A 15,971-nucleotide genomic window follows, 5' to 3' on the forward strand; every position below is an offset into this window, starting at 1 on the left:
GAATCTATCTGGACCTGTCAACATAGAAAGCCAAAGACAAATACTGTATTCCTGGATGACTGCCACCATTAAAACTTGAAACGTGCATGAGGTATATTCCCATTCAACTTATCCTTTGTCCTCTGCAAAAACCAGAATGATGGGTTCAATTCAGTCTGTGGCAGACTAGCTAAACACAAGCCAGAAAGGCGATCAAATAGTTTTTTTAAATCTATGTAAAACGGGGGCACCTGGATGGCTCAGTTGGGTAAGCGTCTGACTTTGGCTCAGGCCATGATCTTGCGGTTCATGAGTTCGAGCCTGGTGTCTAATTCTGTGCTAACAGCTCAGCCTGGAGCCTGGTTTGGATTCCGTGGGTCTCTCTCTCAGCCCCTCCCCTGCTAGCGCTCTGTCTCTCTCTCAAAAATAAATAAACATTTAAAAAATCCATGTAAAACAATCACAGTTCTGGGACACCTAGGTGGCTCAGTCAGTTGAAAGCCGACTTTGATTGAGGTCATAATCTCTCAGTTCGTGAGTTTGAGTCCCACATCAGGCTCGGTGCTATCAGGGCAGAGCCTGTTTTAGATCTTCTGCCCCCCTGTCTCTCTATCCCTCCCCCTTTCTCTTTCAAACTAAGTAAATATACTTAATAAATAAATAAATAAAATCATCCCTAAAAAAACAAAAGAATAAGAACTAATCCATTCTCATCAAATGACTTGTGGGGACAGTTAAGTATCTGTGATTCGTACGATCTGACCCTTACAAATTCTGGAGACTCTGGAACATTAGTGTGCTCCACAGCTCGTGGAGCTGTGAGCAACACTGTCACATTCTTTCCTGATCCACACTGTACCATTGGACGTAAACACAATCCTGAGAGTACATTGGATAAGGAAAATGGGTTACCCATTGAAGAACCCCAGAACCACTCACTATGTTGTTCCTCTGAAAAGTTTTTCCTCCTCTCTTCAGAGGTAAAATGAAAATAAACTACACTGTTTGTATAAAGTCACAATCAGATGGTATCAGTTTGGCCTGGCTGGTTTTGCTTATGGTCATACTGCAGTCTGACAGGAGAATAGGGATCAAGTTTTGAATACTTCCTCCTCTTTTTCCCCTAGAATTTAAATGGCTGGATTTTTCCCTTTTTTCCTACTTGCTGCCCTTTTGTGTTGGTGAAAAAATTTAAGACTTAAACCTCCGGACATTTTTGTTGCCTGTTAATTTTTGTGCCCAGGAAATAACTGCCCCCATGTTTCATATCTTGCCTTCTCTGAGTCGTTGGCAGAACAGAGAGATGTGTCAAGCAGCCCCAGCTTCTTTTCATTGATCATTTGTCTCTCCTCATCCCCAGGACTTACAGAAGCCAGGGCAAAAAAATGCCCTGGGTTATACCTGAACTTAGCGCCTGTGACTGTTGGGGCGTGGATCAGTGTGGGCAAGAGTATATAAGTGCATGAGTGTTAAGGAGCTGCGTGTTGCTCATGTTCTGATTTTTGGTAACTTGACTCTGTACTTGGGGTCGGTCTGTACAGTTAACTATGTCATTGTATGATTTCACTTCTAACTGTGACATTTTTATCAACTGTGTGAACAAATACATAAAGATTGGTGAAGAGAAGAAGTAGAAGGAGAAGGAGGGTGGGGGGGGGGAAGAGGGGGAGGAGGAGGAGGAGGAGGAAGGAGAGAACTAACTGAAAATAAACCAGTCTTTTAAAACCAAAACCCAACTTGTATCTCAATCAGCTGTATCTCAGACTAAATTGAGATGACCTGTCCTTACCATAATTGCTTGCTAGAAGTAAAGTAAATCATTTCAGGAGGAAGATACCATCACCTTGTGTAAGACAGTGACTGCATTTCCTTCTTGCATTTCAGCCCTTCCTTCTGAGATGGTTTCTCCCTTCTACAAGTAAAATCTGTCAAAGTTCTTTTAGTGAGTTCATTGAAAATACATTATCTCAGTTTTTGTTCCTCCTAAAATGTTTTTAGCTGATTTAAAAATGGGCAAAAGACATGGTCACTGTAAAAAATATACAAATGTATATGTGTATATATATACATATGGCAAATAAGCACATGAAAAGATGCTCAATGTCACATGTCATTGTGGAATTGGAAAGAAAAATGAGGTATCGTTACACACCTATTAGAATGGCCAAAATCCAAAACACTGACAACAAATACTGGCAAGGATGTGGAGGAATAGGAACTCTCATTCACTGCTGGTGGTAATGCAAAATGGTACAGCCACTTTGGAAGACAGTTTGGCAGTTTGTAATAAAAAACTAAACATATTATTACCAGATGGTCCAACAGTCATACTCTGGTATTTATACAAAAGGCTTGAAAACATATCCACACAAAAATCTGCACATAGAGGTTTATAGCAGCTTTATTTATAATGACCAAAACGTGGCAACAACCAAGATGTCCTTCTGTAAGTGAATGGATAAATTAATTGTGGTACAACCAGACAATGGAATATTATTCAGTGTTAAAAAGAAATGAGCTATCAAACCATGAAAAGACACAGAAGAACCTTAAGTGGATATTACCAAGTGAAAGAAGTCCATCTGAAAGGGGTATGATATTTGCAAATGGCAGAACTATAGAAACAGTAAAAGTGATTGACAGGGGTTAGAGAAGAGGCAGGGATGAAGAAGTGGGGCACAGAAGATTTTGGGGGCAGTTAAACTATTTTGTATGATACCATAATGGTAGAAACATTTGTTATACGTTTGCCAAAACCCACAGAGTGTAGAATACCAAGACTGAGCCGTAATGTAAACTACCGACTTCAGGTGATAATGACATGTCAATTTAGGTTTGAATCTCAGCTGTATCACGTATTAGCTGTGCGACCTTGGCCAGTAATTTAAACTCTATGAACCTTTGATTTCATATCATAAAAAAGGAAGAATACTATCTCTCATTGGCTTAAGATGAGAATTAATTGAAATAGGGACATAAAGTGTGTAGGAAAGTCCTAACCCATTTGAGATCATTAAATGGTAGTTTGCTCCCCTCTCGCCATAACACTAGAACACTGTGAACATTCATTGAGGGTCTATTGCATTAAATATTAGTGCTACTTTCCAGTATTTCTGACTGTCCTCTTTTTCTGGGCACTTGGGAGAACTGTATTTTCCTTGCCTCTTGAAGCTACTCATGGCAGTGTGACTTGCACTAACCAATGTGAGATGAGTAGAAATACTTAAGAGCTGATGTGCGATTATTCCATGACTCTTGTTCTCTGCCAAGCGAATTGCAAAAGCAGTTGTTGATATGGAGGCACCGTAGGGGGGGAAGTATCCTGGAATGCTGAGCTGCCACACCGAGGACATTTGCTCTGAAGGGTTGCCCAGAGCCATAGCCACAGAAGACTTTGTATAATTTAGAAGCGAACTTTGTTGTGTGCTGCCCCTGGGGTTCAGGGATGATTCGTAACTGCAGCATCAACTAGACTATTCTGACAGATATATATACAAAGATGTATCAGGTAGATCTGAAAATGCTGCAATGTAAAAACAAGAGCTCTGTCAAAGGAATGTTCAAAATAATGCAGGGCACTCAGAAGGGAACAACTAGTATTGCCAGGCTAGGCAGGGAAAGAAAGAGGAGGCAGCTCTTGAAGTTGGACTGTGAGAGGCAAGAGAGAGGGATGAATGATGACAGGAAAGTTACACGTTCCTTGCTTGGGAAAAGACGGAGGTACTGAGACAGTATGGGCAAAGGCACAGAGATGTGAGAATTCATGGGGGGTATTCTGGGAAGAGTAAGACTAGCACTTCCCACAAAATGTTTTCCACATGGAGCATCTCTTCATAGAACATGTGTCCTTCAGTACAATGCTTTTCTACTCATATTTATGTAGAAAAAAGTATATATTTATGTCCCCTAAACTTGATGCATTTTTTAGAAAAGTCGTGGTGGGGAGCTCAACAGAGAAAGTCTTTACTTTCTCTCCACATATAATTGGCACCATATCAAGGTTCACAGAAGCCAACTGGAAAAGGTTCTGAAGGTTGACCAGGGAGGCATGTAATGTGTTATACAGACAGAGCCGCTATGTTAATGGTTTAGTGGGCAGGACACAGTGTTTTAAATATGTTACCACAATTTATGAAATAACTAAATACATGAAATAACTTTATAAATATTTTGCAGTCTGACATGTTAGCTTGTTCCTTGTCTTCAGACATTTTACTGTGTTTTGTGTTTTAGAAAATTGGTTGACTTTGGATTGAGACATAATGAGCTAAAATATTTTCCATTTAAAATAATGGGAATGAGGCCCCTGACTAGTGTTTTCCTGCAAATAATGTTAAGTGAAAGATGCCTGTATTTCTATATGGCAGGTTTTAGAGGGGGCAGATGTTTGGCCTGTGAAGGAATCTAGACGTGAGATAAGTGAGCCTGACTGATATATACACAGAGATGTATCAAGTGTATCAGAGGGTTTTATGCCCAGTAATGACATGGGGACATGAATGTACTCTATTGACAGCGCTGACTCGACAGGCATGAAGTAGGGAGCTGGCCTCTCAGCTAGACTCAGCCAGCACCTTCCCTGAGGCCGTGGGGGATGCAGCAGTGGAATAGGAGAGACATTTCAGGGTGGAATGGTGGATGGAAGGACACAGTGGTTTTCTGGAGTCATCCAGAAAGGTGATGGGGAAGTAGTTGTGGTTATATTTGCCAAAATAGGGAACCTCAGAGGAAGAGGGGAAAGAGAGACGAGGAAGAGAAGCAGTGGTAGATCTCAGAGGATATGAGTGGTGGCAAAGGGTGAGTTTGCTTTTGGACGCATTATGTTGAGGTGTTCTTTGGGAAGGTTGTTCTGTGTCCCTCCAAAACCCAGCCTAATAGTTCACACTGCCTACTCTCAGTGGAGAGTGACAGTGACATCACTAAGGTAGAGTGAAAATGGATGCTCTGTTGTTGCAATAAGCTTTTGAGAGGAAAAGCAAGGCTCAGAAAAGTATTCCTATAACCTGGAGGCTGCCAAATCCCTCTCCTCCGATGCCTGGGTTCTGGAGCACCGTAGTAGTCAGGCTCAGGTGAGGGGGCAGTTGATGTGACTCGTAGGAACCCCATTCCCTCTGGCCAGGGGCCGTCAGGAAGACTTTCCTTCTACAGGAAAGGTAGAATCAGCTTGAGGATCATAGTTTCTGCCTTAAAAACCCTTGGTACATTGGGGCGCCTGGGTGGCTCAGTCGGTTAAGCGTCCGACTTTGGCTCAGGTCATGATCTCACGGTTCGTGGGTTCGAGCCCCGCGTCAGGCTCTGTGCTGACAGCTCAGAGCCTGGAGCCTGTTTCAGATTCTGTGTCTCCCTCTCTCTGACCCTACCCCGTTCATGCTCTGTCTCTCTCTGTCTCAAAAATAAATAAACATAAAAAAAAAAAAAAACCCTTGGTACACCTAAGTCCTATTTGGGTTGGTTGCAGACAGTGCTGATTGCTTTAGCTTCTCTGAGCCCTGGTGGATTGATAAGAGTTCATTTGTGGGATTTCAGCTAGGCTGGTTCCAGTCTTAAATCCACCTTCACTGTATTGGACCTTGATAAAGTGGGAAAATAACTGTTGTTTTTTGTTTTGTTTTGTTTTGTTTTTTGAGAGAGAGACAGACTATAACTCTACAAGGATGGGGAATTTTGTCTGCTTTATTCATCGATGGATCCTCATCCCTAACATGGTCCTGGACCAGATGGGAGCTCAATAAATATTTGCTGAATTGAATTAAATTGACATTCAGTCTCTCTGCAAATTGAGTTTCCTGTTTCCTGTTAGTTTCTAGAGCAGTCAGCGTGGTGCTGTGCTGACCCATCTTTCTCCTCATCGACTCGACTCCAGCTCTCAGGGCTTGGTGAACACACTAGTTGGGGGTCTGGGCCACAGCCGAGTGCTAATCTGACTGTTCCAGCCGCTCTCCGGTGCCCAGAAACAGTAAGAAAGTTTGCTTCACATGAAGAGCCGAGTGTGACACATACAATCTGTGCAGATAACACCCGGGGTAATGACACCCATCTGTAAGGAGCTCCAGCAACATGCCAGCAACTGTATACCAGCACGCGGTGTAGATCCTGTGATCAGTAAAATGAAGGAGCCAATGGCATAGTTGAATATTCTTATTGGATCTCTCTGCCAGTTCTATGTCAGTTTTAAAATATATTTTAAAGAACATATTTTCTGGATCCTTGAGAAATTTCCTCAAGCAGAAGTACCTTTGGTTATGGTACTGACAGTCGTAAGCAGGCAGACTAGACTGCTGTTGCTCTACCCCGGGGAATCCAGGATGACGGGCCCTTCTAGAACCCAGTCCTCTGAATATAACTGCCTCCCAGCATCTTGCCCCCTTTTGTTATGCCAGGTCAGATGAAGAAGACCTCTCCCAGGCCACAGTGCTCTGGGTTCCATCAAGAGGGTTTCTCCCTCTTTCCCTAAACGGGCAGTGGGATTGGTCCACCAAATTCTCACCAGCTGGGAATAAATGTAGTTACAGATTTTTACACTACCCTCCTCCCAGGGAAATCCTTCAAAGTCATTTTAATTTTATGGCTGAAGGTCTATTCATCCATTCATTCATTCATTCATCACATACCATTTAACCTGCACCATCCTAGGTTCTGGTGTAACATGGCAAGGAAACCATGCTCAGCCCAAGCCTATGTCCCCGCTGCTCACATCCCCACATGACCTGCTGGATCTCTTCCATCTGTGGTATGCTTAGCAAACCCACAACTTCCATCATCAGGGAGATGGGAATGCTCAACCAACACAGATGCAGACTGTCCTTCCACACGCAGCATGTTTCCACACAGATTGCGCCCACTTCAAGAGTAGGACAGAGACCAGCAACAAATTGAATCAGTTGTTTATTTTTGTTTTATTGGAACACAGCCCAACCTGAAATAAATATTGATTTATGAAATTCTCAATCATTTCATACATAAATATTAAGTTAATAGACATTTTACAGAATGTTGTGTTAAATAAGATTAAAGTACATATTTATTTTGCCTAGAGCACACTGGAGGAAAAGACTTCGATGATTCTGATATCTGAAATATATCTCAAATATTTTATTTTTATCCTTTCTGCCTATGTGAGGCAGCAAAGTAGCAGTATGCCTGAAAAATTCCTTTGCATCTGAAGTTTAATTATAGTGACCCTTGGTTGGGCCTCATTCTCATTGCAAAAAATAACATTCTTCTTCTCCTCCAGAATCTTTCACTGCAATAAGCCAGTTTCATCTCAACTTTCCATTGTCCACTCAGTGTTTATTACACCAAGAAACACTTGCAGGTAGTCTAGGAACTTTTTTACTCTCCATCTTTCTCCTCCACACTTTTTCTGTGAAAAGAACAGACAATGGGTATTGTAGGAAACTGTCAATTCTTATAAAAACAGGCATAGCCAGACAAATATACTTAAGTTTCCACCAAATGTCTTTAACTTACTTTTTGGAGGTCTATGTGTTCTTTTATTAAAGACAAGTTTCGGAAAAGCTTGTCCACAGCATCCCCCGGTGCAGTGCGATTCTTTAATGTGTCTATACCCTGAAAGACTTCTTCAATGCACAGTTGGTGCTAAATGAGGGAGATTTTAAAAGTATAAATAACCAAAACAAGGTATAAAAATTCGGTCCAAAAAAGTTAGACTTTGTTGCGTGGGGTTTACATGAGTTCCCTTCTCCCACACGTTTATTTTTCACTTGTTCCTTTTCCAGGAAACCACCTCATACAGAGCTATAATTTTCATATGTAGAAGAAGTTTATGTAATTTCTGAGGAGGGTTACAAATGATATAAATTAAACACTTCACCAAAAATAAAGTGCTTATGAAGTATATAATGCAGCTACATTACTGAGCTCACATCAAAATTTCCTTTGATAGTTCTAGCCAGTAATTTTATTCTGTTTAGAGTAATGATATCACATGTTTAACATTTCAATATGACCATGACATACTTCAAATGCATACAATTTTATTAGAGTTAAAATCGTTTAAATATGTGGAAATGACTATTGATATAGGACAGTCAGTGTATATTTTAATGTCTACTGACCATAATTCTAAAAATATAACCTTAAGTTGGCTAGTACTCTCAGAAAGACATAGAAGTAAGGAAAGCAAAAGATAGTCAGAAGTGAATGGAGACGAGGAGGCACCTCTCACTCAATGTGGAATTCTTCTGGTAAGAACGCCTGACATGAGGCTCTTTGAGATGGGGAACTGACAACATCAAAAACGGCCTGATCCAATTGCTTAATGGATTCTACTTAATATTGTAGAGTCATTCCTAACTCCATTCCTAATGTTCATAAGCACATACATTGGCATCCACACACATAAAAACAAAATAGATAAAATTAAACTATTCCAACGATAACTAATGCTTTATAGTCACAATAGGAAACTTAGTCATGCAATCGTTTTATCAAATCATAATTTAACTTACATTGTTATGTTCAGGAGTAGGAATCATCAGGTTCTGAAAAGGAAAGGAAATACATTCATTTTTAACATATTATAAGGTTCATAACTTGTAATAAAATGCTTGCCAGTAACATGGTTACCAATGATATATTACCAACACTCATAATTTCATTATTAATAACAGGTCTTTAGAAGTTAGCCAACACAAATGATTACCCATGCATTTTAAAGACCGTAGGAATCAAAAAGAAAATTACCCCGTCGCCTATCAGTAGAGTTCGATGAGTGGAGAGCAGTGCCAAGGTCTCTGCCACCAGCCTATTCATGGGACTTTGTACAGCAATGGCAGAAACATAGGCAGCCCCAAGAGCTAGCAAACTCAAATGCAGAAGCATTCTCATGGCTCTCAAATGCTCAGTGTTTGCCTTGGGCAAAGAAAGTGCATAGTACAAGATTGCATCCTCAACCAATTTATTCTCTGTCTTTGAGGAAATGAATAATTTCTAACAATCAGATAGGGAATGCCTAACAATGGCATATCGTGAAACTAAATGTTTCCAATGCCTTGTTTCTTAAAAATAATTTTACTTTTATCTTTTAATAATAATAAAAATCCCTATTTTCCCCCTTTAAAAACATTTTCTATTACAAAGAAAATCTTTGGGTGATACATCATTGCCCCACATTTGCATTTCTTAAAATCAGAAGATTCAATTTCCTCTTAAAAGATGTGTGTAAAAAAAGGTATAATGTACACCATTGAGTTTAATGCCAAAATTATAAATATTGGGAATATGTTTTTCAGGTTGACTAAATTCCATCACCATTGTTACTAGACTGGTCTGTCTTAAAAGGAACTCAAAATACTGGTGGAAAAATGGTAATTAGAGCTGAGACTGTCAAAACTTAGCAGGTTCAGGTTCACTGGAGTCTAAGTTAGGATTCTTTCTGTTGCCAGAGACCAAAAACCTAACCCAAACTGGTTGAACCTAAAAGGGAATTTATTAGATCATACAACCAAATGGTCCAGGGTAGAGGCTCCTTTATATCTAGCTTGCCTCTGTGATCTTTCATTGGCTCCCTTCTTGGGCAGCTCTCCCACTGTGGTCCCAAGATGATGTCAAATCTCCTGGATCTGTATGTATCCTGTTCCTGAGCATCAGGAGAAACCAAACTGTGCCTTTCTGACTGCTCAATCAAAAGTCCTAGAATTCAGCTTCCTTGTGACAAAGGATCACAGGTTCACCCTTGAACTGTGGTTAGGGATATGGATATACTGATTGGCTTTCCCTGTAGCTAGAAGTAGGCTTCACCCCACCCAAATGACTAACTGGCTGTGCAAATTAGTGAAATGCGCAAGGTGTAACACAACAAAGGTGGTGAGGCTACAGTAAACTGCAGCATGCAGGACCTTTCTAAAGGCAGCAGGTCTATTCAGCTTCAACTGATTGTTGCCATGCAACACCCTTGGACTTCTGTTGCTAGATCATTCCATTTTTTTAAGAAGTCAGAAACCCTAATTGTTATTTATAACCTGTTGCTTTTTAAGTGCTGGCAATTCATATTTTAAAAATCTGTATTGAGGGGCACCTGGGTGACTCAGTCAGTTAAGTGTCTGACTCTTGAATTTGGCTCAGGTCATGATCCCATGGTCATGAAATCCAGCCCTGTGTCAGGCTCTGCGCTGAGTGTGGAGCCTGCTTGGGATTCTCTCTCTTCCTCTTTCTCTCTGATCCTCCCCCACTCATCCTCTCTCTCTCTCTCTCTCTCTCCCCCCCTTCAAAACAAACAAACAAACAAACAAACAAACAAACAAACATTAAGGGGCACCTGGGTGGCTCAGTTGTTTGAGCACCTGACTTTGGCTCAGATCATGATCTCACAGTTCCTGAGTCAAGCCCCACACCAGGCTCACTGCTGTCAGTGCAGAGCCTACTTTGGATCCTCTGTCCCTCCCTCTCTGCCCCTCCTCTGCTCGCATGCACTCTCTCTCTCAAAAATAAATGCACATTTAAAAAATAAAAAAACTGTATAGAGTACCATTGTGCAACCTCTGATTTACAGTATAACTGTGGGTCTAGTTGGAGGGCTTGTTATTAAAAAAATTCTCCTATTCAAAATAATATTTCTCCTACAAATATTGTATTATTGTAAAATATACATAGCATAAAATTTAACATCTTACCCAAGATTAAGTGTACAATTCATTAGTGTTAAGGACATTCACAATGTTGTGCAGTCCATCTTCAAAACACCTTTTATCTTGCAAAACTGAAACTCTACACCTGTTAAACAACAGGTCCCCATTTCCTCTCTCCCCAGCTCCTGGCAACCATGCTTCTATTTTGTATCTCTACTAATTAGACTATTCTAGATAACTCATATAAGGGGAATAATATGGCATTTGTCTTTTTGTGACTGGCTTATTTCACTTAACATAGTATTGTCAAGATTCTTCCACATTGTGGCGTTTGACAGAATCTCCTTCCTTTTTTAGAGCAGAGTAATATTCCATCGTATAAATTTATCATTATATATGTATATATATATGTATATATATGTATATATATATGTAGACTATGGATATGTGGGTTGCTTGCATCCCTTGGCTGTTGTAAATAATGCTACCATGAACATGGGTGTACAAAATTATATTTCTTAAAATGCTGTCACAAGGCGTTAATTTTTCCTCAGTGACATTGATGTCCCAAACCTGACTTCAAACTCTCTCATAGCAAAGATTATAAAATAATGTGTTTGAAAGACCTTTATTAATGTAGAACTCCCTACAAAAGTTAATTATTTTAATGTTCTGTGCAGGAGGAGAGTAATTTTTGTTGATATTCCACCTTCACAGAAGTGGAGCATAGTCCCCCTGAAGTGTGGGACACATGGTGACTTCATTTTAAAGAATATATTATGGGAAGGAGATTATAAGAAGAGTAACTTTGAAATGGAGAAACCTGGTAAACCTCAACCAGGGGACCAGGGTCAACATTAACAGTGATAAGTCACGTTAATAGAATCTACCCTTAATGTGATGTGATGAGAATGGCATTTTATCTCTGGTCTTCCTCCTCAAATCCCATAACCTCTATGTAACTGTGAGGAAAACATCATACATATCCAAATTGAAATGGAAAATACCTGACCAATGCTCCTTAAAATTGTCAAGGTCATCAAAAAGAAGCAATGTCTGAGAAACTGTCACAGGAGTCAAGGGAGTCCAACCATGGTGACTAAATGTAATATGGTATCCTGAGTGAAATCCCGGAACAGAAAAAGGACAGTAGGTAAAACTAAGGAAACTCCAAAAAACAGTGGAATCTAGTAAGGTGCCAATGTTGGTTCCTCAGTTATGACAAATGTACTATAGTAATGTGCACAATAGAGAAAACTGGGTGCAGGGTCTACATAACATTGCTGCAACTTTTCTGCAAGTCCAAAACTATTTAAAATAAAAAGTTTATTAAAAATAACATTGCATGGGTGCTTGGGTGGCTCAGTTAAGCGTCCGACTTTGGGTCAGGTCATGATCTTAAGGTTCATGAGTTGGAGCCCCACTTCGGGCTCTGTGCTGACAGCTCAGAGCCTGGAGCCTGCTTTGGATTCTGTGTCTCCCTCTCTTGCTGCCCCTCCCCTGCTTACTCTCTCCCTCTCTCTCTCTCCCTTTCTCTCTCTCAAAAATAAACATTAAAAAAAATAACATTGCAAGTTGAAAAAAGTTAATGATTTTTTCTATTATTATTAAAAATACTTTGCATCCTATAAATGTGCACTTGGGACGTTTTTACTGGACTGTGAGCTCCTTGAGGATAAAGATTTTATTTAATTGACCTCTTTGCCCTCAAGGATTCGCCTATTATTGTAGACACTCAAAAAAAAAAAAAAACTGAATGAAGAAGCAGGCACGTGGTGGTGTTAGCTGAACAAATTAACAAGAATATTATGGAAATTCAAGGAGTCCATTTTCTGAGGCTGGGACTCTGACATAATGGGCTCTGACAAAATGGGAAGACTCCTAGGGAAAAAAAGCAAAACTTCAAGGCTCTGCTATAGACATCACGTCACTGTGAATGACTATGGCATTTTAAAAAACCCCACATTATTTTAGAAGAATAGAAAATAAGCAACCAGTGCTTGGAATTTTTAAGAATTATCAGTAATTATGTAAAAAGACTTTGAATAGTGTTGAAAAGTTGTATTCATGGGTAACATCCAAATTTTTGCTGTAAAATCTTTATCTCTATTAGTGGCTTCCAAATTGGCAACCTGCTTTTTTAAAAAAACCTGGTAATTGTGGTTTTTACTAACTATGTAGTCATTTAAGGTCAAATGACTTTTCTATGAACTGATTCTAATCAATCAACTGGGCATGATGCCACACATTTTTTGTGGTGACTAAATGTGAAATGATAGCATCTCTTTTTTTTTTTTACCATATTCTAACCTCCATGCTTTCAATCCCCAAGTATATCTTTAAAATAATTCTTTTATTGAATAAATAACATTATAGGAAGAGAAACACAGAACTTCATCAACATAGCAATTCTCAGTATTTTGATGACCTCTTCTAATCTTTACTGATACATAGATAGCTTTACAAAGTTGTGATCAATGAATATGTGACACTTGTGTTTATCTTTTTTGCTTATTGATACCTCCCTTTCATGTATCTACTTATTATCTTCAAGGTTACCTGCTAATAGATGAAATTGATATCTACAGTTTACTTCCCCATTGGATCGTTTCTAGTCTTCCATGACTAAAAAAAATGCTACTAGAAAGCTCTGTGTATAATTTTAAAAAATATTTCCTTGTCATAAGAAACTTGTGTGACCATTTTTATAGCTCATGTTACATTTCATGAGATCACACCTGTGAAAATAGTCAATGCACAAAAAATAAATCCCTTGTATTTTTAGTGTTTTATAACTGACAAAGCACTTTCACAAAAATAACGTTGTTTAATCCTGATATCAGCACTGTGGGATAGATTTCTTTCCTTGATAGAGTTTAATAGTTTTGTTGATGTAATGAGCAAAATGAACCTCCATGAAAGGTGTGATGCAAGAAGAGGGGGTAATCAAACAGATTGATAAATATGTTGGTAAACCTAAATAAATAATGCTTGTTAAAAATAACTTATTTATGGGATTTCAAGACAATGAGGAATAAAAATACTAAACAATGATAATGTGGGAGATGGAGTGATCAGTCGGTGCATTTCACTGTTCTTGTACTGTTTAGAAGTTTTCTAAAGATCTTAACGTTACAGTTTATTTATTTATTTATTTATTTAGAGAGAAAGAGAGAGAAAGAGAGTGAGAAAGAAGGAGGAAGTGGGGGAGGGGAAGTGAGAGAGAGAATACCAAGCAGGGTCAGCACTGTCAGTGTGGAGCCCGGTGTGGGACTTGAACTCACAAACCGTGAGATCATGACCTGAGCTGAAATCAAGAGTCAGACACTTAACGTACTGCACCACCCAGGCGCCCCCTAGAGATATTGACTTTAGACTTCAAAATAGGTATGTGAAAAATTTAAGAGTAACCACTAAAAGAACAGGAATAGAATGTACAGCTTCCAAACCAGTAGAATAAGAACAAGAGCATAAAAAAAGCTCAATCAATCCAGAAACCAGAAAAGGAGAAAAAGAAGCAAAGAAAAAGCACAGAAAGAGGTACGAGAAATATATCTAAATTTTTCAGGAATCACAATAATTGAAAATAGATTAAACTCATCTATTAAAAGGTAGATAGTATAAAATTATACTAAAAATCATCTATCAGCTATTTTTAGGAGACATACCTCATGCAAAATGACATTAAAAGGTTGAAATATGAGAGAGAGATATACTTGGGGAAACACTAATCAAAAGAAAGCTAATGTATCAAAATATCAATAGCAGAAAAAGAATTTATGTCAGAAAGTACTAAAAGAAAGCTAATGTATCAAAATATCAATAGCAGAAAAAGAATTTATGTCAGAAAGTACTATAAGGAAAGAGATTCAGGGGCGCCTGGGTGGCTCAGTCGGTTAAGTGTCCCACTTCGGCTCAGGTCATGATCTCGCGGTCTGTGAGTTCGAGCCCCGCGTCGGGCTCTGTGCTGACAGCTCAGAGCCTGTAGCCTGTTTCAGATTCTGTGTCTCCCTCTCTCTCTGGCCCTCCCCCGTTCATGCTCTGTCTCTCTCTGTCTCAAAAATAAAATAAACGTTAAAAAAAATTTTTTTTAAAAAAAGAAAGGAAAGAGATTCACTAATAAGTATAAAATAGTATCTCATAATCGTTTTATTTTTCATCTCATCAATTATGATACAAGCAAAATAAAACATTCTTCAGTAATAACTTACTGAGAAATAAGAACTTGACACTTTTGCCTTTTCAGTTCTTTTCATTTTAGAGATTAATCTTTTTTATTGCAAACCATTTCCACCCCTTTCCTAGGATTGTTTTCTTAGTTTTATAGTTTCCTACTGTTACAAAGTTGAATTTTTTTGTAATGGAATCTGGCTACTTTGTCCTATCAATTTCTTCAGCTTGCTATTCTTCCCTGAAGTGTCTTTAAGTAAACTACAGGAAGCAACACACTCCATCATTAACTCCCATATGCACCTCAAAAAAGAATCATTTTCTTACATAGCAAGATACTTTCACATCTAATATAATGAAATGAACAATAATAAAAACTTGGTATTTAATTTCCAGACTACATTCAAATTTCCCTATGTATTCCCCAAATTCTCTTCACAGCTCTGTGTGCTAACCGTGATCCAACCCAAGACCATGTGTTGCTTTTTTTTTTTTAAAGTCTCTTAGAATCTATAGCAGTCCTTTTTTTTTTTTCTAATTTCTTTAATGTTTATTTATTTTAGAGAGAGTGAGACAGAGCATGAGTTGGGGGGGGGGGGGAGAGAGAGAGAGAGAGAGAAGGTCTGAAGCAGGCTCAAGACCCCCAGCTGTCAGCACCAAGCCTGCTGTGGGGCTTGAATTCCCGAACCATGAGATCATGACCTGAGCCAAAGTCAGACGCTTAACCAACTGAGCCACCCAGGAGCCCCAGCAGTCCGTGTTTTAATGACACTGATCTGAGTTCCTGGGCCAGCGTCTTTTAACATACTGCATCTTCCATATTTCCCTTTTCCATCCTTGTGGTATTACTAGCTTAATCCTTATTTCCTGTGAATTGGAAGTTAAATCTAAAGATGTGATTAGATTAAAATTATTATTATTTTTTTTTTCAAGTAGGCTTCATGCCCAGCACAGAGACCAATGCGGGGCTTGAACTCAAGACCCTGAGATCAAGACCTGACCTGAGATGAAGCCCTGAGATCAAGACCTGAGCTGAGATCAACAGTCAGACGCTCAACAGATTGAGCTATCCAGACGCCCCTCAAGTTAATTTTTTTTTAAATTTTTTAACATTTATTTATTTTTGAGACAGAGAGAGAGAGAGAGCATGAACGGGGTGGGTCAGAGAGAGAGGGAGACACAGAATCCGAAAACAGGCTCCAGGCTCTGAGCTGTCAGCACAGAGCCCGATGC

At 39.2% G+C, this 15,971-nt stretch overlaps 1 protein-coding gene across 1 annotated transcript; it reads right to left on the reverse strand.

Moving 5' to 3' along the window:
- Positions 1 to 7,170: 7,170 nt before the first annotated feature.
- Positions 7,171 to 8,829, reverse strand: IL5 (interleukin 5). Its single transcript, XM_007087771.2, has 4 exons — positions 8,686 to 8,829; positions 8,451 to 8,483; positions 7,450 to 7,578; positions 7,171 to 7,342 (listed from the first exon to the last, which is right to left on the reverse strand). The coding sequence occupies exons 1-4, from the start codon at positions 8,827 to 8,829 to the stop codon at positions 7,244 to 7,246; spliced, it is 405 nt and encodes a 134-aa protein (XP_007087833.1). The 3' UTR covers positions 7,171 to 7,243.
- Between the last annotated feature and the right edge of the window lie 7,142 nt (positions 8,830 to 15,971).

The sequence above is a fragment of the Panthera tigris genome, chromosome A1 (assembly GCF_018350195.1).
Source record: "Panthera tigris isolate Pti1 chromosome A1, P.tigris_Pti1_mat1.1, whole genome shotgun sequence".
In the NCBI taxonomy this organism is placed as follows: Eukaryota; Metazoa; Chordata; class Mammalia; order Carnivora; family Felidae; genus Panthera; species Panthera tigris.